General features: G+C 30.7%; 1 protein-coding gene and 1 long non-coding RNA gene across 2 annotated transcripts; both read left to right on the forward strand.

Moving 5' to 3' along the window:
- The first annotated feature begins 4,185 nt into the window (after positions 1-4,185).
- Positions 4,186-6,293, forward strand: LOC138337233 (uncharacterized). The gene is made up of 2 exons (XR_011210768.1): positions 4,186-4,448; positions 5,971-6,293. It is a non-coding gene; the product is annotated as an uncharacterized lncRNA (long non-coding RNA).
- Positions 6,294-12,401: 6,108 nt separating this feature from the next.
- GAME1 (UDP-galactosyltransferase) lies at positions 12,402-14,115 on the forward strand. Its single transcript, NM_001246924.2, is given in 1 exon segment — positions 12,402-14,115. A coding segment is annotated over 1 exon segment (1,452 nt). The 5' UTR covers positions 12,402-12,448; the 3' UTR covers positions 13,901-14,115.
- The last annotated feature ends 9,128 nt before the right edge of the window (positions 14,116-23,243 follow it).

A 23,243-nucleotide genomic window follows, 5' to 3' on the forward strand; every position in this document is an offset into this window, starting at 1 on the left:
TATTGGCCCATGGGCCGGCCCTACATATATTTCTCAAGCCCCACATATCAACAGGATTATTCAGGCCGGGAGAAAAAGTCATTTTCTTAAATAGACTCCAAAAATCTTAGCTCACCCCTATAAAATCCCGAATTAGATTTAAGTATCTTTTTTCCTGATATAATATTATAAATTTTTCTTTTTAAATATATTTTGTTATTAGTAAAAAATATTACTTCTAAATAAGTCAATTCTTATTTTAAAAGTCACTATTTACCATCTGGTCTCAGGTATCTACATTGGAGCCCGACTAATTCGCACCGGGAAGTCCAACATCGAGTTGTAAAACGCTCTCTAACAAAGGCCGCTACATATTCAAGGGGAATCAAATCTGGGACGTCTTGGTTAAGGATGAAAGAGTACTTACCAAAGTCACTTAAATTGATAAATAAGCAGAATTTATTTTTCAACTCAATTTTGTTTTAACAATTAAAATAGAATAACTTCATATACAGTTTTAACTGATAATATTGATCTTATATATAAGGTCATTATAACTTCATCATTAATTTTTACTTTAAAAAAACTAAAAAGGTTTCTAATAAAATAGAAAAAAAAAATTAATATGTTTCAAATGGTTGTAAGATAATTATTTTCTAACTTAAAAAGATGACCACTTGCTCTCTCTCTCTCTCTCTGTTGGGGGAGGGGGGAAGGATATTTTGACCCATTAAAAAGGAAGAATATTTTTGAATCAAATTAAAAACGGTAATAGCTTTTTAAGTCCAAACTTAACTGACAATATTTTTATTTAATTTAACATGAATAGAAAATGTTTTTGACCATTTTCCCTTTATTAAATAATCCAAAATAAATGATCTTTTCAATAAAGAATTGAAAGAAATTTTCGAAAATGAAAAATTTCAAAAAATAACAGTAATGATAGATATAATAAAGCTCTATAATTATAGTTTCGATAATTGTATTCTAACTATAGTTCCATTTGTTATGGAGGCTGCGGTTTGTATTTTTTTGCCTTTTTCTATATTTCTCTTACAAATGTACAAATATGATAATTATATATAAATTTTAAATTTACACATTTTGTATTCTGTTTTCTTCAGAATTTCGTTTGTATATTTCATTTGTCAATACACAAACTAAATAATTTATAATAAATTTTTCACAAATTGTATACAAATAGCTAGTGTAAGTATATATGAAATTTTAAATTTTTACGATCAGAAATTAAATTATTTAAATTTTGAATTATATAAAATAAGAGAATTTTACAAATTAAGTTAATAATAAGAATTAAGAAACTATCATCACAAATTGCAATTTTCTTAAATGATAACTATAGTACCTAATATAGAGTTAATATCTCAAAAGGTCACTTAACTTTGAAAATTATCTAACAAAGTCATTAAACTTTATTTTGTATCAATAAAATTACTCAACTTAGATTTTTATTTCAAAAAAATCATTTAACTAAATTTATCACTAAAAAAACATTTGATATAGTAAAAAAAAAATTATTTTCTATGTCTTATAAATATGCACTCTATAAATGAATAAGAAAATTTAAAAATTTGTTAATAAGCTTTAGGAACAAACTTAATTAATTAAATATATACTTTTATAATATTAAAGTATGTAAGCATTACGACATTATTATAATTATTTCAAAAAAAAACATTTACACAAAATTGACTAGTTAAAGCAAAACATTAAATTGAAAAATTTTAACATTATAAAAAAAGATCAAGATTAACAGAGCCAAATTAATTTCAAGCTTCAATGAAGAAGTACAATAATATAAATTTATTTATTGAAAAAAGTTACAAAACAAATAAGATAAATTTTATTAGAGCACTGTTGTTTAATTTTTGCATTCTTAAAGAAAACTTGTCAGTTATAATATATTTAGAAAGTTAATTGAGGTCACAAATTTAAATATTATTTTAGTACTTTTATTCTCTAATGAGTCCTAATTAGATTTGTAAATACAAATTTCATCGATAATTTGTTTGTGCTAATTCTCAAAAACAGATACACTAGTGAACCAATAAATAGAACTCCTATTTATTTCTTTATATTTAGTAATTAGCATATTAAGATAAAGAGTATTTGTTTCACTAAAGAAGTTTCCCATAAAAAATTTAAATTAGTTTTCTTAATTTTATTTATTTGTAGGGTCTATTTTATATGAAACAAAAAAAAATGACAAATTTTGTTTAGTGATTTTACTAACACAAATGTCTAAGTTGAGTGGTTTTATTGATATAAAAATCTAAGTTGAGTGATTTTTTTTATATAAAACAAACTTCAATGACTTTACTAGATCAATTTCTAAAATTTAGTTGAGTAATTTTTGATACAAAACAAACTTTAATAGATTAATTCCTAAAGTTGAGTGATCTTTTAGGATATTAACTCAGCTAATATATGTTAAATGCTTTTTATTCTAAATTACGTATTAAAAAGAGCAAATTACATTTGGTACGAAATGAAGTTAATGCTAGTAGACTCCAATGCCCGTATTGATTAGAATTCCACCTTTTGCACTTGGTCAACAGATATTTTTGACGTGCATCTGGTTAGAACAAAAATTATTGAATTTAATTAATTGTAAATTATTTATTATATAATAAAACTTTATTAAATCAATATAGGTAGTTTTATAAGATAGTACTATTTTATAGAAATATTATTTAATTGATAAATTAATATTTATTAATTTAAAGAGTGTTTAACATAACGAAATTTCTTTGGAGATGAAATCTCATAGAATTTGAAAGAATCTACTCGTGAAATATATATTCATGAATTTGAGGTCATGATTAATGATCTTGGTTGCCACAATAAATTGGACATTAATAGAAGTCCATAATTTAGAAGAAATTGTTGATATTATTGGATAAACAATGTTTATGATAAAGGTGAAGATGATACAATATCTTTGGAATCAATTAAGCACATATCGCATATATAATGTGAAGTTCGAAAAGACAATATCAAAACTTTTAAATGCAATAAGAAAAATTAGAAATGACTTTCAACTAGATTTAAATTTTAACAAAAAAATATACAGTAACATCATATTTCACTAAATTGTCTTAGATATATTTGTACTTTTAAAAAGTCATTAATTGATAATATTAATGGGTCCATACACTTATATATGATTCTTTTAAAAATATATTATCATATTGAAATGTGTAATTTTTTGCTCAAAATATTTTTTTTTTTATCTCAAATTAAGTATCAATTTAGTGAAATTTTACTTTAATCATCACTGATATTAGCAATGAGAGCCAAGGAAATTATTTTGTTGGTTAGACAAAGAACGTACTACAACAAAAATTATTTCCTTGTGAGTGTAAAATGATCAAATAATACAAGTAAATTTGGATATATTTTTGTTAGAGTGGGTAATGAAACTATTAGTTTTTCGGTTCATTTTATGCGCTTGTTATTTTTAAAATAACTTTTTATTTGTTGTTTTTGATAAAATAAAAAAGTATATATATTTTTTTACGCTTTACAGTTAACATTAAATACGTATTTTAGAATTATTATCTAAAATTGAACTAATGTCAAATATGAACATCATAGTAAAGATATTTATATCAATCATCTTTATTGGACAAACAAAATGTATTAACACTCCAATCATTTTAATTTGTCACATCGATGTATTGATGAGAAAAATGAATGTCATTATTTGTCATATCGATGTATCGATGAGAAAAATGAATGTCATTATTTTAGTACATTCCTATAAATCACAGTTATCTCTAAGATTAGTAAATTAAAAAAAAAGGAACTATTCAAGTCCATAAAATCTACTATTAGTCCTTAAAAAATTTAATCCTCTCAAGTATCTAAGGTTGTAGATCAATTCCTCACAAAATAAAATGGATTAACCATTAAAGAGGTAGTGGTGCCTCAAACTCCAATAATTTCCACAAATTAAAAAAGACAATAACAAATCACACATAGACAATATTTTGTTTTGCAAGAAAAATATATGCAAAAGAAGGAAACATAGAGAAAAACTCTCTATTTACAACCAACAAAGGATAAAAATCACAACTCTTTGAAAAAAAGACGACGTTTAAGAAAAGTCACATTACTTTAAAAAACACACAATCTTTCAAATGATTCAACTAAGCATTTTACCAGAGTATATCATTTCCTCTCAAAATCATCAATCTAAACATTCAAGTATCTAGAAATTCTCTCAAAACTCACCTAGGCTTTCTCTTTTCCATCAAAAATCCTAAAATTTCCATGCCAAAAATTTAAGATACATAGAGAAACTTTTTATGTAAGGTTTTCCCAAGGTCTTCCACTCTAAGGATCTCGTAAAAGAGTTTCTTCACTCAAGATCAACCCCTAAGATTTCAAGCTCAATATAAATAAAGTATCCACCAAAGTTTCCAGTCTAAAAGCTTCATAATCAGGTATGTAAGACTATCATAATATTGGATTAGTTCGTCCTCACGCCCTACATCTACTTTCAAGTTAGTAAATGAATAATTTAAGGATCTATCCTTAGATTTGAATATTCTTGCGATGAGTTGATGTTGAATTCTGAGTTCATGATTATTGAACTTCTATTCTGAATAACTGAATTGTTGTATATTGTATGTTAAGATTTATTGACTTAATTTTTCATGTTTATCCTTCAACACAAACCATATCCCTGAATAATCATTGAGTTTTTATTGAGAATATCTTAAGCAAACATAATTGTTTTAAAACTCCGAAAGTATAAAAGAGTCTTGAGAAAGAGTTTGTAAAATAATTTTGAGAAAGAGCATATGGAAACTAAGTAGTCTCAAATATATCATTTTGTTACATTGAGAAGAGAACAATGATTCAGGATTAGTATGACAAGCGAGTATGCCATCAATGTGTAAGCAGTATGACATTTAAAGACGTCATCAATGCTTATGCAGTTTTTTTAAGAAAGTAAAGCAAAGCTTGAGTAGAGATTAAAGAGAATTTTTTAGTTAAGTGTAAGAAAACTAATTGATTCCCAAATGTATTACTTTTATATTTAGAAAAATGAACTTTGATTTCTAAATGAGTTTATGAGTTCAGAGATACCACAGAGTATTACGTCATTTAAGAGAACATTTTGAGTAATTATCTCAAAATAGAGAAAAAGTATCATTTGTACATTTGTCCATAAATATATATTTATTGGAAGAACTGTTGAACATCGATATGAGGATGAGTTCAGACAACTCAAAATCCTCATAAGCATGTCTGCCAACACGATTAAGAGATCATACTTTTTAAATGAACACTTATAGCTTAGTGGATACACTGAGTTGGGAGAAATTATACCCCGACATGGTATAGAACAATTTCTAATAACGTGAGCGAGACGTTGTATCATCACATAGCTCATAGTGATTATTGTCAATTAGAGAATCTCTCAAATAAGAGTAAAGAGTAAAATATTGTATTTTTATATATATCCTTGAGTTAGAATATTTTATTTAGGGAAAATACCTAAGTATCCCCTCAATTTATGCCCGAAATTCCAGAGACACACTTATACTATACTAAGGTCCTATTACCCCCTGAACTTATTTTAAATGTAATTTTCTACTCCTTTTTAGCCTATGTGGCACTAGTTCGAGAAAAAAGTCAACCATCGCTGGGCCCACAAGATAGTGCCACGTAAGCTAAAAAGGGGTAAAAAATTATTAATAAAATAAGTTCAGGGGGGTAATAGGACCTTAGTATAGTATAAGTGTGTCTCTGAGATTTCGGGCATAGGTTGAGGGGGTACTTGGGCATTATCCCTTTTATTTATGAAGTTTTAAATATTTCCATCTTTTCTATTGTTTTGTATTGAGTTGAGTTGAGGTAAGTATTCTTTCAACCTCATCAGTTCAGTTATTTATCCATTCAACTATATTACATACTCGTATATTTGATGAATAATGTCATTCGATTTTTATGATGCAGATACAACCGTTCAGGAACATCAACAAGCGTTTTGTTGAGATAACTTTATACTTTAGATAGCTTGGGTGAGCCTCCTTGCATTTCAGAGGGGGTGGACTTCAGATTTATTTTCTAGTCAATTATATTGAAATGTCGTTGGTCTTTTCCCGATATCCATCTTGACTAATAAAGGCCTCAAAGATAGATAAATTTGAAGAGTCTCTCTCAGTTAGGACTGTGTATCGGTCGGTTCAGTTCGGTTTGAAGTTTATCGGGTTGGCTTATTGGTTATCGGTTTGTAGAGATGCTAAATCTTTATAGAACTATTAAGATATTGGCTTATCGTTTATTGGTTTATCGGTTTTTGATCGTTATCGGTTAGATTATCGGTTTAACCATTAAGATTTGACACAAATGAAAAAAACATTGAAAATCACTTAGAAACAAGGTGAGAAATCAAATAAATCATGCACTTGAGTTCACAAGTTACATCTTGCTCAAAAGAAAACACTTTTACATTGTAGAATAATCAAGTGTTTGAGACAATAAAAAATAAAAGTAGAAAATTAAACTCCTAGTCGAGGACTTTATATACAAAATGGTATAAATATAATTATTTAATTTACTATCGGGTTATCGGTTAACCCATTAAGAAAAAACTTTAAACCGTTAAGAACCAATAACCCGATAACAAAAAAAATTAAAACTGTTACCAAAACCACAAAACCAATAACCCAATGCTATAAATCAATAACTTTTTTATCAGTTCGGCTTATTGGTTTTGGTTCGATTTTGAACAGTCCTACTCTCAGCATTTACTTTTTCTTGAGATATTTTTACAAACTATTATACTTGTGTTATTGAGTCTTTTACAGACCGTTTGAGTTGAGTGTTTATTTTGACTCTAAATGTTCAAAATTCTATTTTAAAGTCTATTATCGTTTGATTAAGTCTTTAGCTAAGTAGTCATACAGGACAAGGGTTCATTTGGAGACAATCAATGGTTCTCGAGTGAAGGTCACACCCCGAGTGTAGGCTTGGAGCGTGATATTTAGTGGGCCAGTCTAATTCAACACGATCCTGTTAATAGGCTTAAGTAATGGTACTTGATAGTAGGACTGTTAACTTGATGACTACAATAGTTGCATTTGACCATATATATATATATATATATATATATATATATATATATATATATATATAAGTTATGGTGTTTTCTTAATACAGTTGTGGTTGAATGAGAAAATTTTCAGATAATGATAAAATTATCTATGCAAATTGAATTGTGAGTAACTTTGTGTGAATAAAATTGATGAGATATTAGGTTTGTATAGGATATGATGAGTTGTTCGAGGAATAACAAAAGCTTTAAGTGTAGGGTAATGATCTTATGTATAATAATAAATTCAATGACTATATTTTACCCATAAATTAGCTAATTCTCAGTATAAACTTATGAATGTCCATGTTCTTTATATATAATTAATATAATGAGCTAATAAATATGATTAGGTTGATTTCAATAAAAAAAAAACAAGGAATCACTCAAAAATGGATTGAAACGAAAAATGAAGTATCTTAGTGTAACGATTCGAACCGTCGTTATTTATGAAAGGAAAATGTCGAGGGAAAACTGGGGCCACCATTCCACCACAGTGGACCAGTTGCCTCTAGAACGACAGTGCTAGAGCAGTAGATCTCGTGCCAGAGCGGGAATGACGGGACTGAACTTAAATAACGTGAAGTTTTATTTTCACCGTTTTTTTCAAAACACCAAAAATAGGTGAGGATTACACCAAAAATCCTGAAAAAGATGCCTCTGAGCTTGGGAAAGAAGGAGGAAGAAATTTCAAGCGCAAGGATGATGATAACTTGCGAATTCTTGATCAAATCCACCATCATGAGGTCTAGAAACAAGAAGTGGAGCCATAATTCTGTACAGATGCTTGGCGTCTAGGAAGACTAGGTTTCTTTAATTGAGTAGTTGTAAATCTGTGATACACCGCGTAATATACTAGTAATTACTAGTACAATTCATCCGTAGACTTTTATGCATCGAAAAAGGAATAGTCATACATGTTATTCTAGTTATTTCATCTGGATTGAACTGTTGGAGGAGACTAATCCTGTGAATCAAGGTAGGTGATGGTTGATTCTTATTGTGTGATGTATGATAGCAATTGCTTTTTTGTAGTGCATGTATGTATAAGAATGTTGCACTATTGATCACACCTGTTGTAAATGAGTATGAATGTATGATTGTATGTCATGAATCAACACATGATTGTATGATTATGAGAATGTACATTGCTATTATGATGGTGGCTTATCGAATGAATTGGGTATTACGTTCCAACTCACTAACTCCAATCGAATGTCACGTAATGACATACATATCAAATTGAATGTCATGTTCCGGCACACTAACATGGATCGGTGTAACATATTACATTTTGAAATAGCTGGGAAGAAGTTAAGAACTGGAAATAGTCATTTTTGCAAATAATGAAAAATTTGGAAAAAAATTTTAAGTTAGGAAAAGTGAGTTTCTTGTTAACTTCCAACGGTCATAACTCCTTCCTTAAGATGATTTAAGTGTACTTCCAGATATAGTTGGAAATCTCTTGGAATGATCTTTCCAACACCGCCAAGTTAGCGCGATTCCGACCTCGTACAAGTGTGTTATGCCTTTTGAAAGTTGGGTTGTTGGAATAAGGTTAGTCTAAAAAATGAATTTTAGAACGGTAGATTAATCTTTTCCATATCCAACTTAATTAGTTTTTAGGAGTATAATTGGAGTAAAGTAAGATTTTATTCAGTTTAGAAAGTGAAATTCACATTAGGGCTTAGAGAGAGAGAAAAAAGGAGAAAATGAAAGACAGTTCAAGATTCGTCAAGAACATTCAAGAATCGCTTGTGGATTTCGTCAAGGTCTGATCCCTACAAGGTATATGAGATCACATAGCGTTGGATTAGTTCACCCAACGAATTTAAGTTTTTCTAGAAATTGAGTTCTTGAAGTTTCCTTATCATTAAGTTTTTATGTAAGATTTTACTGGGGTCAAATTAAAATGACCATATCTCTTATAATATACGGAGATACGTGAGCCATAATATATCCAATTAAAGGTAATTGAATCCACTTTTCAATGCTACCAATTTTGCGTCAATTCAATTTCTAAGTAAAAATTATGACTATTTTAGTAATCTATACAGTGTTGTTATGAATTAGTCGACATGAAGATATTAGAAAGGATTGTTTTTTTTTTACCTCTAAAACCTAAACGATTTTTTTGGCTAATAAAAGGTTCAAAACAATTAAATTTTTATCTTTACTAACGAAAATCTTAATTCTTGTCCATAGAGATTTCAAGAAACTAATTCAAGAATCTCAAGAAAGGTTTTCTGATCATTTACCTTCAAGCTAGGGTTTCAAGGTTTCTATTCAAGTTCTTATCCAAGATTTCTATCTAAACATCATAAGATTTTTCCTATCACAAATCATGATCCTTGAATCCATAATTCAATTCAAGAAAAGTCAAGAGTCAAGTCAAGAAGTTAAAAGTCAAGTCAAGATCAAGAGTAATGTAAAAATAAGTTCTTAAAGTTTTTCACAAATTTTTCACAAACGTTTTAACTTGTTCTAAGAATTCAGTTTCAAAGTTAAGCAAAGAGTTCTGAGTTGAAGTTCTTTGCTTCAAAGAAGTATATGTGAACTAAGTATTTCCAAGAAGTTTTAAATGTTTTTCACATTTAAATAAGAATGGAAACTGAGATTTTCAAAGAGCCTTTGAGCTAGTTTTCATGTAAGAGTAAATTCTTTCACAATTAAGCAAGAGGAGAAACTTTGATTTCCAAGATAACTTTGAGCTAAATTTTTGAGCAATTATCTCAAATCACAGGAAGAAGTATGTTTTTAAGCATAAGAGCTAGTATCATACTTTGGGAGTAGTATTGAGCACCGATATGGAGAAGAGTTCAGATAACACACAGCCTTTATAAACCATGTAGCCATCATGCGTAGAAAATGATCATACTTTTTAGATGATTCCTTTAGTGCCTTTTAGCATAGACTAGTGGATCCATCTAGTAGTTTAGGTCCTATATCCTTGGCAAGGTATAAGATGTTCTGGAAGCATGAGGAAAATCGTTGTATCATCACAATGCCTCTTACGTGATGGTTATCGGTTAGATAAACTCCCACAATAATATCTTATATTTTTATATACATCGGAAATATTTATATTTTTATATATATTACAGAGTTCATATTGTATCATTGCATACATACAGAGTTATCATTGTATTTATAAATATACAGAGTTGAAAATTATGTCTTAAAGTTTTTATTTATAGTGCATTTATTACACTGCTTTAAACTGAAATTAGTTGAGTTAAGTAAAGCCCAGGTAAATGTTTCTTTCGGACTCTTTTCAAGCCTATATTATGTTTAGCATTCCAATTTGCATACGCGTACATTCAATGTACTGATGTCAGTTGACCTGCATCGTATTATGATGAAGACGCAGGTAACCAGGATGAACAAGAAGTGCATCATTGATCCAGTGAGCACTCTAGAGTCAGTTGGTGAGTCTTCTTGCATTCCGGAGGATTCCTTTGTACTTTTTCTAATTATTATATTAGTTCATTAGGATATTGTGGGGCTTGTCCCAACATCTATCTAAGTTGTTTTAGAGGATTCATATATAGTCAGACAGTTAGTTATGAGTCTTTTAGTACATGGGGTGATGATAGGTTGTAAGTGCTAACTAGTTGGGTTCTACTCTAGTTAGGAAATTGTATGGGAACGGTTATAAGCCTTGATAGAGTAAATTTTAAGTTGAGGGTTGAGTGGGTTGGTGAAATAAGTAAGGGTGTGTCGTGAGTGTTGACCGGAATGGTAGTAGTTGTTTCTAGAATTTTCTCTAAGGAATAGAATGAGTAAGTATGATCAAGAACGGAGTGAGTAAGGTTTAGAACCTCTAAAGCATTTGGTAATTATAAAGGTAGAGGAATGAACAATCTTATTGCATGTTTCTTACTAGTCGATTTCTTATATTATGTGGTGGGCATCGAATTGACAGATGATACCTACCAGTATGTATGGTTGTACTGATACTACTCTTGCTTTACCTTTTTTTGGCATAGTTTGGTTGCAGTATTAGTGATGTGACATAGATAAAGACGAAGTCAATCTCTAATAGCTTCTATTTCTCCTTCCGCATGGTGGGAGCTGCGTCATTTATAATTTTGTTATATTTGTACTCTTAGTAGCTCTTGTACCTATTTAGGCTAGATCCCTGAGATGTTAATTACTTTACAAGTCTTAACTTTGAGTCGTTTCAAAACTCTTATTTTATAAAATGTTACTTGAATTTCTTTCAATAGTTAGTTTTCTTAATTTTTGCATTTGTTCAAAAGTTTAGGAATTGAGGGTTCTGTTACTGAAGTGTAGACCGCACGGTCCTGTGGGTTGAATCGTGACACTTAGACCAAAACACAACTAAGGAGATTGCTCAAAGAGAGAATACCACGTGATGTCCCCCACACCACACCTGCTAAGAAACGAGATCTCAATGTTAAAACTTATAGGGATAATGCACAAGTACCCCTTCAATCTATGCGCGAAATCTCAGAGACACACTTATACTATACTAAGGTCCTATTATTCCCCTAAACTTCTTTTATTAATAATTTTCTACCCCTTTTTGACCTACTTGACACTATCTTGTGGGCCCAACGCTAGTTGACTATTTTTTGCAAGCTAGTACTACGTAGGCCGAAAAGGGGTAGAAAATTACTTATAAAATAAGTTCAGGGGGGTAATAGGACCTTAGTATAGCATAAATGTGTTTCTGGAATTTCGGGTATCGGTTGAGGGGGTACTTGTGCATTTTCCCAAACTTATATGATGAACCTTACGACGCAGACTCCTTTCCCCTATGATGAGAATCCCGTTGCAACCCTTTGTTTGGTAGATTTGGGAAGGAAGTTGAAATGAGATTGCAATTTATAGTATTTTCCATATAATTTTTGAATATCAAAATTATTTACTTAACATATTGAATCAATGTAATCTAATTTAAATTTTAAAATTAATCAAATTGACTTTTGAAAAATATTCACGGAGGGGTGGATCAGAAAGAAAAGGTCTTAGTTTCACAAAGGATACCAAAGATTAATGTCATTTAATTGGATTTAAAATACTTCACGTGTCTCTAATTACTTGTTTATTTTTAAATTGACACACTTATTAACAAAACAATTATTATCACAGTGAATTTACCATTTTACCCATAATTAGTGAATGAATTAAAAAATTAAGATTTTTAAAAAAAAATTGATATATATTGAAATGATTAATTAAAGATATAATAGATAAAATTAATTAAGGAAGATCAAACTCACCATTCATTAGTCTATAAATATAAAGATGAGTAACAGAGCAAGGTATAAGAGTTGTTAAACAACAACTGTTCTTTGTATTGGGGTAGTAAAAATGGCAGGCGAAAACCTCCATGTTCTGTTCCTTCCGTTCTTGTCCGCTGGTCATTTCATCCCATTAGTTAACGCGGCAAGGCTATTCGCCTCCCGCGGTGTTAAAGCCACAATCCTCACTACCCCTCATAACGCCTCACTTTTCAGATCTACTATTGAAGACGATGTTCGAATTTCTGGATTTCCCATTTCTATTGTAACTATAAAATTCCCCTCTGCTGAAGTTGGGTTGCCTGAAGGGATTGAGAGCTTTAACTCTGCCACTTCACCTGAAATGCCCCATAAAGTATTTTATGCTCTTTCTCTTCTACAAAAGCCAATGGAAGATAAGATTCGTCAACTCCATCCTGATTGCATTTTTTCTGATATGTATTACCCTTGGACGGTAGATCTTGCTGAGGACCTTCACATCCCTCGTATTTTGTACAATTTATCTGCTTACATGTGCTACAGCATTATGCACAATCTTAAGCTTTACAGACCTCACAAGCAGCCTAATCTAGACGAATCTCAAAGTTTCGTTGTTCCTGGTTTACCTGATGAGATTGAATTCAAATTATCCCAATTGACAGAGGATCTGAGAAAACCAGATGACCAAAAGACTGTTTTTGACGAATTACTTGAGAAAGTTCGAGTTTCGGAGGAACGGAGCTATGGCATTGTTCATGATACATTTTATGAGCTAGAACCTGCATACATCAATTATTATCAGAAATTAAAGAAACCAAAATGTTGGCATTTTGGTCCGCTCTCTCATTTTGCATCGAAAATCCGTAGTAAGGAGCTAATTACTGAGCATAACAACAATGACATCGTTGTAGATTGGTTGAATGCGCAGAAACCTAAATCGGTTCTGTATGTATCTTTCGGAAGCATGGCTAGATTTCCTGAGAATCAGCTGAATGAAATAGCTCAAGCTCTACATGCTTCAAATGTTCCTTTTATTTTTGTATTGAGGCCTAATGAAGAAACAGCGTCCTGGTTACCAGTTGGTAATTTCGAGGACAAGACTAAAAAGGGTTTGTTCATCGTAGGGTGGGTCCCACAGCTGACGATCATGGAACATCCAGCAACAGGCGGGTTCATGACTCACTGTGGTACTAATTCGGTGCTTGAAGCAATCACTTTTGGCGTACCAATGATAACATGGCCACTTTATGCTGATCAGTTCTACAACGAGAAGGTAGTCGAGGTTAATGGATTGGGGATCAAAATCGGGATAGATGTATGGAACGATGGGATTGAGATCACAGGTCCTGTAATAGGAAGCGCAAAGATTAGAGAAGCAATTGAGAGACTAATGAGCAGTAATGACTCTGAGGAGATTATGAATATTAGGGATAGAGTTATGGCAATGAGCAAAATGGCTCAAGATGCAACAGATGAAGGTGGATCTTCATGGAACAATCTCACTGCTCTCATTCAACACATCAAGAATTTTAATCTTAATTAATACACCATTTATGTTGTTACTTTTAATTTGTTGGAAGAAATGAATAAGTCATTGTAGCTTTGTGTTTTTTTCTTTTTTTAATAATAATTAAGGTGAAGGAATGGATGGATCTTAACTTGTTCAAGCGAAATATTAGTCATTCACACTATGATAAATTACTTAAATATCACAGTTTTTCATGTATTATTTTAATAGTAATGCAAATGATTTCAACATATGCGATAGATTGATTAATGACGTAAGTATCCTTCTATATCGTATTTGTTATTTTAAATGAGAGAAGTATTGAAATCACTCCTAAATTTCACGTGAATTGTTATTTCATCCTTAATTAATCTATTAAAAAAATACAAATGAAAGAATCCAAGCAAAAGTATCCAAACTCACCTACTATGTCTTGAATAAATTTAGGGGTATATGTAAATCCGTGACACTGAGTTTCAATATCTTTTGTATTTTTTATCCAAAGAAATCGCGAAAGCATACAAAAAAGGTAGATGAGGAAATAACGATCCTAACCGCTCGTTTTGCCATAAATTTTCAAAATAATATTTAGAAAGAAAAAAAAGGGCAAATAGTGTTCGTTCATAAAATTTAATATTATTTGGTAAATATTTTTGGCAAATTTTTCAAATTCCCAAATACTAATTTTTTTTCGAGTATTCAGTCAAATCTAATGATTTAGGATCTTTCAAAAATTAAAATTTTACACTAAATTTTTATTTTTTACAAAAGTACCCTCTATAATAGTTATTTGTATTGTATTACATACTTTTTTACATGAACACCAAAGTAGTAATGAAATATTCAGTGAATAAAAAAGTAGTGATATGATTGTTGATGAAAATGATGAACAATCGGCTCAGGATAACAAAATCATATGTTTTGTCTACTTCAGAATGCATAGAATGATGCTTATTGCACTCACTCGAAACTATTACATTATTCTAGATTCATAAACACTACTTGTTATTTGTTGCAACAAAAATTCAATCGACTTGTATACAAACTAATGTTAGTTATGATAGTTTTAAATTTTTTGGATATAAATTATATTTTTCTAAAAAAAGAAATATGTTTCCTAAATAATTTGATCAAACACGTAAAATTTCACCCAAATTTTTATCCAAATAATATTTGCCAAAAATATTTGAAAATCTATGACCAATTACTAGTTAACTCTTTTGTCTTTCACCATCAACACTTTGTGGTTGTAATAAAATAAAAGAAAACAGATATTTTAAGTTAAAAGAAATATAATGCGTACTACCTTTATTTATATTTTACTTTATCATTGACATAATTTAGTGACATATTACTGGACTTGTCTTGCTCACAAGTTCATAGTTATTTTTTAAAAACCAATTATAGCAACATGATTATTAGATAATTTTTAAAAATATATTATTTCGCAAGAAGGAAACTTTTTTGGAGAATACATAAATATTAGATTAAGAGATATTAGTGATTTGATATTTATAAAATAATATTATAAGAAATTTGGAGCAAAAACAAAAATATGTGTTAAAAGATATGACACTTAAGCCTAACTCAATCACAAAAGTTAACTCATGATGGGAGGTTTGCCCAAGTTCATATAAGCAGATCATTTTTTCATCCATATACCGATGTGAGACTTCTTAACACTTTCTCGTACGCCCAAACATCAACTGGAACGTGAACACTTCTAAATGGGGGTCCAACATTGGTGAACAACAACTTGGGATGAACTTGACTCTGATATCATATTAAAGATATGACACTTGTGTCTAACTCAACCCCAAAAACTAGCTCATGAGGGAAAGTTTGTCCATGTCCATATAAGGAGACCAATTTTTTTATAGTTCTGCTGATGTGAGACTTCTTAACAATGTGTACCATAAACTTAAAACGAAATATATTGAATTTACTACCTACTCGAAATATAGGTAACCAATGTATACATGCTAAAACTAATATAACTCATAGAATAATAATAGAGTCAGATATATTATATAAGGATTATCAAGTTGACTAATTAAAATTAAATAGATAAGTAAGAACTAAATATATAAGAGATGTATTCATTAAACCTGACATAGAATTTGGAGTTTTATGCTGATAACATGTTATAAAATAAATATTAATACTAAGATAACAAGAAAGGAGGATGAGCAAGAAAAGGAGTATATGTAATTGTATATACTTGGGTACCAAGTGTGGTACATGAATATCTTCTTGCCATGTATACACTTTGAGCATCAAGTATATTATGCGATTAACTAGCATACACCACTTAATATATTGTGTATATAATTAACTTAAAACACATGTCATATTAATGTGAACATCCATTTTACAACAATAAGTAAATAATGTCATTTGGATGTCACATTGCATGTCAATAGGGTTCCATTTCCTCATAGTCTAAATTCTAATTACCCCCCCCCCCCCCGTATTTCATTTTTGAAATGATTTCACCCCTTCTTCCTCATTTCACAGCTAGGATTTCACAGTTTTCTTTATGGTTGGGTTGCAAAGTGATATTCGTGGATGTAGGTTAGTAATTCTTTCCTTTTTTTAATTATGTTTACAATTTCAAAGCATGATAGTTAGGGTTTGACAACTTCCCACTCATTTTGTGGCTAGGTTTTCATAACTTTCTTCGGGTCTGAGTTTCAAAGTGGTTATTCGTCTCGCTCGCCACTCTTGTTCTTGCCGGCAGTCCCCTCGCCTCTCACATTTTTATAAAAACACAAATGTATAAAATGTGTTTTTGTTTGTATAAAGCGAGAGAAAATTATAAATAGACATATATTTTCGTTCTCCTCTCTCCCCTGTTTCAGCTCGCTCGCCACTTTCACTCGCCTCTCTCACCTTATACAAACACAAATATATACATTGCGTATGTGTTTGTATATATAAAGCGAGATAAAATTGTATATACAAATACAAATGCATATATTTAAGTCTTATAAACTTATTATTATGCAAATATGGTCTTTCCCTGCTCAATTTTCTTTTGTCTTTCTACCTTTCTACCTTTCTCGCTTTATACATATATAGATTATACAATTGATTTTTTGTATATGTATATGGAAAAGAATCATATTATACAACTCTTTTATTTTGTATATGTATAGCAAAGTATACAGATTTATGTTGTTATGGAGCGTAATTATGCAAATTATGATTATAACATACAAATATGATTTTGTGTTTGCTATATGTGAAAATTGCTCTAAAAAATAAGCCTACTTTTCGATTGAAATAAAGAAAAAAATAAGTTTTGAACTGACTTTTATGTCCTACAAAGAGAAAGTGCAATTCTAAAATACTCATGTACAATACGTACATTTTCTTTTTTAGGTATCGTTAATTATTTGTTCATTTTGACAAATAAATAAATAAATAAAAATTATTTATTATATCCTCAAATTAATTACTTTGAAAAAATGTAGAGCTTCTTGAACATCTTAAATTATTAATTCATCTATTTTATAATTAATATGGGTAAAATAATAAACTCACTATTTCAATTATTATTTATTTAATATATGTATCAATTTAAGTGGACAAATAATTATGAACAAAAGAAATATTATTTCAGCATAAAATTATGAAAATTCTAATATTGCCCCTAGCTAGGGAAGCAAGCATGTTTACCAACCGTTGCTTCCCTAGTCTCTTATACTTCGTAGTAAATAGTAATATATTAGCTATTATAATGTATACAACTGTTTGAATATTGCATACATGTCTTTTATACCTTTGCTCATTAATTTTAGAGTTGTATACATAGTATTATTGATTGGTATACAAGATATTCCTTAGATTGTATGCATAATCAATTTTAGATTGATATGTATATATAGATTAATTTAAGATTTGTATAAAAAATTATTTCCGTTAGTGAAGTCTGATGTATATACATCATGTTTGTTAAATTTAATGCAAGAATAACATATATACACGAGGAAAGAAGGCTAAAAGATGATTCGTAATTTATTTAGCTATTAAACCCTAAGATTCAGATTAATGTGGGAAGGATTAAAATAAATTGCAAAAGCACCAAGTCCAGGCCTACTTATTGTGAATTTACTGGTCCGAATGTTTGAATCTATACATTTACGAATAGTCTATTTTTTGATTTTTCAAACTTAACAAATAGGTTGAATAACTATATTTTTTAATAAAATAGACAAAAAACGAACAGTGTTATATATAATTGAATTGTTTAAAATTTAACATAAATGTTTACATATATATATATATATATATATATATATATATATATATATATATATATATATATATATATATATATATATATATACCTTTCCCAAGTAGACAAATCACGCGCTACAATAATAATTTGAGTAGATAAAATATTTGGCCCGAAAACAAAGGCATTGCATATTGAAGTACTGAAGAATTCCCTCGAGTTGTGCTTCGTTTGTATCGATAATTATTGCACACTCTAATATCAAGGAGTGGACCAAAAATGAAATAAACTATTTTTTTCGACAAATAAAAATAAATGGGGAGATATAAATATTCTTTTTTATTTAATGTGATATAATTTGATTATTGTAAAATTACAAATTTAAAATAAGTAATAGATATTTGTATTACTATAAATTATTTCAAAAAAAAAAATTAAAAAAAAATTATTAATAAATACAAAAATATACTATATCTTAGGATATCCTTAAGAAAAAACATATAAATGACAAGAGAGGAGATTATTTTATGTGATTTAATGAAGCACAATGAACTATAAATTTAAACATATGACATGCATATATTCACTTGATGTAAACATCCGGTAAGGATAAGTTTTTTCCACGCATTTGATATCACTAGAACATTTATTGCATCATTTTATGATCAATATGTCACTTGGATTCTCTTATTATTAAAAAATATCAAATATTGTTTGACTAAATAGATTATTTTAAATTCAAACATCGTTAAATAGAAAATTAATTGATCCTTCGGAAGTCTTGCACAAGCCTCTTAGCTATCGTTCGTTACATAAGTATGAAAAGTAGTGTGGAATTAAAACTTTTCACAACAATATAAGTAAGAAACTCTTTTATAACATACTAAGGAATAAGTCTCATCGTCACAAGCCAACTTAAAGACACATCTTAAATAACTTAGGGTCACGATCCTTTACATTGAAAGATATACATATTAAGTCTTATACAAGTTTTTAAGAAGAAACTAAAGAAATATAGACTATGTCCTCGAATATATGAGGACATACCAATCTTTAGAGATTCACTTCTCAAGATTTGCCTTTTTAAGAACCTTCACTTGCCTTCCACCCATACTTATAGAGTATATAAAAGTATGGGATTAGTACAAACACGTGCTAAGTATGACATTATGCAAAAACACATACTTGCATTTAGGAACTTCATATCAGAACCATCCTCCAAGACAACCCCCAAGTTACACTTAGTGCAATGTGAAAGTAGCATTTGATACTTTCCACCTTAGTGCTCCTTGAGGATTACCATAGACTAGGCACATTCACATTCATCATATACATAATCTTCATAAATCTTACACATAAATCATCATACTTCATGAATCTTAGACATAGAATCAACATGCTTCACTTTCATTAGATGTAAAGTCACATTACTTCATTTACATACATAATGACCTCTTCATTCATTTTCATATAAGGACACACCAAGACTCCCTCCAAATACCCACTTGTGCAGTGGATAGATAACATCTCATTCCACTACCTACCCTAAGTAGTACACCCTTTAAAAGACTTAGTTCATTGTATTCATTTGTGGGGGCTAACTTTAACCGACATAGACCATGAGAGCTAGACATGAAATCTCGGTATTAATACCTATCGGATGAGGGATGCCCACTTGCCTAAGGTAAGGTCATTCTCTTTAGCCTTTACATGGATTCTCTAATAACTACACCTATGCGGACGCATAGTTAAGGGATAAGGAGATTGATTCTAAGCAACTCATTCTCTTCTAATGAAGATCACTCATCTCAAGAGGTACATTGGATACAACATCTCTACTCTTGAAGTGTACCCACCCATTCTTCAAGTCCTCTCGGTGCTAAGCATAACTCCCCCACGGAGTCTGAGATATTCATTAACTATAGGTTAAGGGATAGCTATTTAGCACCACATCTCAACTAACGAAGGGTACTTATCCCTAGAGGTTATTTTTTAACACCACATCTCAACTCACGAAGGGTATCCAACCTCCAACCTATCTCAGAAAGCTCTTGGGAATAGTGAGGTTGCTACTGAACACTTCATCTCAACTCACGAAGAGTGTTCACCCCAAAATCCCCTTTTCATTGCTAAAGTTCATTAGGAATAGTAGGGAATGGTCTAGACACTTCATCTCTACTCACGAAGAGTGTTTACCCTACAATCTCCCATTTTCATTAATAACTTCATTCTTTCATTCATAGTGTGTGCGAGTACATGTGAGCACACCTTTCACATAATCAACATATTCATAACATTGACTTCTAAACATACTTACACCTTCATTCATCATAATTCACACACTATCATGATACACACACTATCATGCTTCAAATATACATATACTTCATTTAGACAATAATATCTTCAAGATACACAGTAACAAGTTCATAAGACATATCAAGCATATACATCATAATCATCACTTTACTCCACATGTTATGCCTTCAATATACTTCATAATCATCACTTCATTTCACATGTTATGCTTTTCAAGGCCATAATCGCCATAAACATATTCATACATACATTCATATACTTCAAGCAAACACCGCCACTAAATGTGGACAATAATACACTCAAGAGTACTTCAATAAGAACTAAACAACATAAACCAACTTACACTTCATCCAAGCCTTATCTACCTTTTCTTAAGACTTCACAAAATCATCATAAATAAGCGTAAAAAGCAATAACTATTCATATTACAACATAAAGAAAAACCACCCTAACATTATCTAAGCATGTACATTAAACTCACTCCATGATCCAAAAGTAGGAAATATGCATGAGCATCGGTTCATTGGGATTTTGACATCAAAATCATCAACTAACATTGAAAATAACATATTTCATCCATTAAAACATTTTCATGCAAAGAGTCAAAGATCCATTCTTAGAGTCAAAGATAGAAGAATTTAGAGTTTGAAACCCTTTTTGAAAAGTCTTTGGAATGACTCCTTGAATGAAGAAGGTTCAAGGATGAACTACCATATCTCAATGTGAAGAAACCTACGAAATTCGGTGAAGAAAACGTCCAAGACCTTCACTCCTAGCCCTTCCTTGAGTTCTAGCTTCAATGGTGTTTTAAGATAGGGGTTTTAATTTTTTAAAATAAAGGCTAACCTAGGCTCTAGGAATATAAACCAACTTAAAATACCCTAAAACAAATTTTCATGCTCCATAAAATACTTGGAGTGAATTTACTAAAATACCCTAAGTGAGGCCGCATCACAACAACTTTTACAGGCGACGCTCATCAACGATGGACCGTCATTTGATAGACGTCCCACTGATGAGGTCTAGTGCTTTGGGTATGTAGCTCCAAAACTTACAGACTTGCAGGTCCAATTGATGTACCAAGTCGACGAACCGTCTATTGGTCGACAGGTTGTCGTTTGGTTCGTTGATTGACACTGTTTTGGCAGTTTTGTTGCCAAGTCTTGAGTCCTTCTCTAGGTCCCTTCGTGGGTTCTATGTGGAGTCGTACTTCGAAGTTAAACTCCTAAACATGTTCATTTAGGTCTAAGGTTCCTTCCCTATCAATTTGAACCCCAAACATACAAAGGCACACCAAAAAAATAGCAAGTACATAGACGTCTAGTCGTCGGGCGTCTTGGTCGTCCCTTGACATTTGACTTTCAAACTTACCAAACTGACTTCAAACACTAAGATTCACTATTTCAATACATTATTCATTCATGAAACACTTGCTAAGATCTAGTTAGACCTAGTTCATTATGAGAGTCGCTACATTCTCCCCCACTTAGAAAAATATTCGTCCTCGAATGACACTAAACACTTTCAAGAACATCAAGGACTCAAATAGAAGCATATGGCACATAACATCAATAGTCGATGCGTCAAACTTACAAGGAACATAAACTACACATTATTAAGCATTTTTAGCAACACAGACAAATTGGAACAATTTCCACAATTCAAAGTAGATACTCACTTCTTCATTTTCATTTCATTTATGAAGGAACTATCTTCTCCAATATTAGACATGATCATCATATCATTTCAAAGCTCAACATGTAATAACCTTCAAATAACACATTGGCACATAGACATAATAATTTTGAAGCAATTAAGCAAAACCATTAGCTACACTTTGACATGGGAAATATAGATTAACTACAAATCTACTCATGAAACTATGAGAACATCAAGAGCATGCAAAACATCATATCATCAATGAAGTTCATAACACAAGGAGACATGCAACTCATACTCAAATTCAAGACTCCAAAACATAACCAAACTACTAAAGATTTTGGTCTCAAGCTTGAGTAAGAATAGAAGGAAAAGATAAAGGTATCTAACACCTTATTACTCAATACATTCTCCCCCACTTAGGGTAAACTCATCTAAAACAAATCAAATAACCATAAGGAATCATGACTTACCGGGGCCTTTATTCCAAATTAACTCTTTAGCCTATTCCCATCATTTCTTGTTAGGATCCTTACCAAGCATCTTCAAGGCCTCATACTTCATAATCCCACTATACCTCTCATAAGGTGGGAACCCATACTAAACTTAACTCATGAACACCAAGACTAACAATCAACCTTACTAGTGAAGCATAACCCTCTCCTCTTAAGATTCAAGCTTAGACAAACTCTCTTAAACATCACCTCATTCAACTCTAAGGCACCACATAACTCAAACTCATGGAACAAAACTCCCGCTTTCTCTTTCCACCCATTAAGGTAGATTCATTTAGGAACCAACAGTCTTGCTATGTAGATTCTAACCTCACAATTAACTTTCTAGGTAAGCACACTATTTCCCTCTTTGGAGTAAACCTACACAAGGACTTTAATCCAACACAAGGACAACTATGTAACATTATCCACACAAGAGAGAAGCCCTCAACTATTACCATTTACCACATTCCTTCAACACTCATCAAATCTACACCTTAATTTTCTACTATCATTGCACATAACCATATGATAACTCATTTTTCCCAAAAAAGACTTCATTCAACCATTATAACTTTTATCATGCTAGAACTACATCATCATACAACTTCACATCATAATACCTCCAATCTCATAAATCACACACAACCATAAATGGCATCACATC

Source organism: Solanum lycopersicum, chromosome 7 (assembly GCF_036512215.1).
Source record: "Solanum lycopersicum chromosome 7, SLM_r2.1".
Lineage (NCBI taxonomy): Eukaryota > Viridiplantae > Streptophyta > Magnoliopsida > Solanales > Solanaceae > Solanum > Solanum lycopersicum.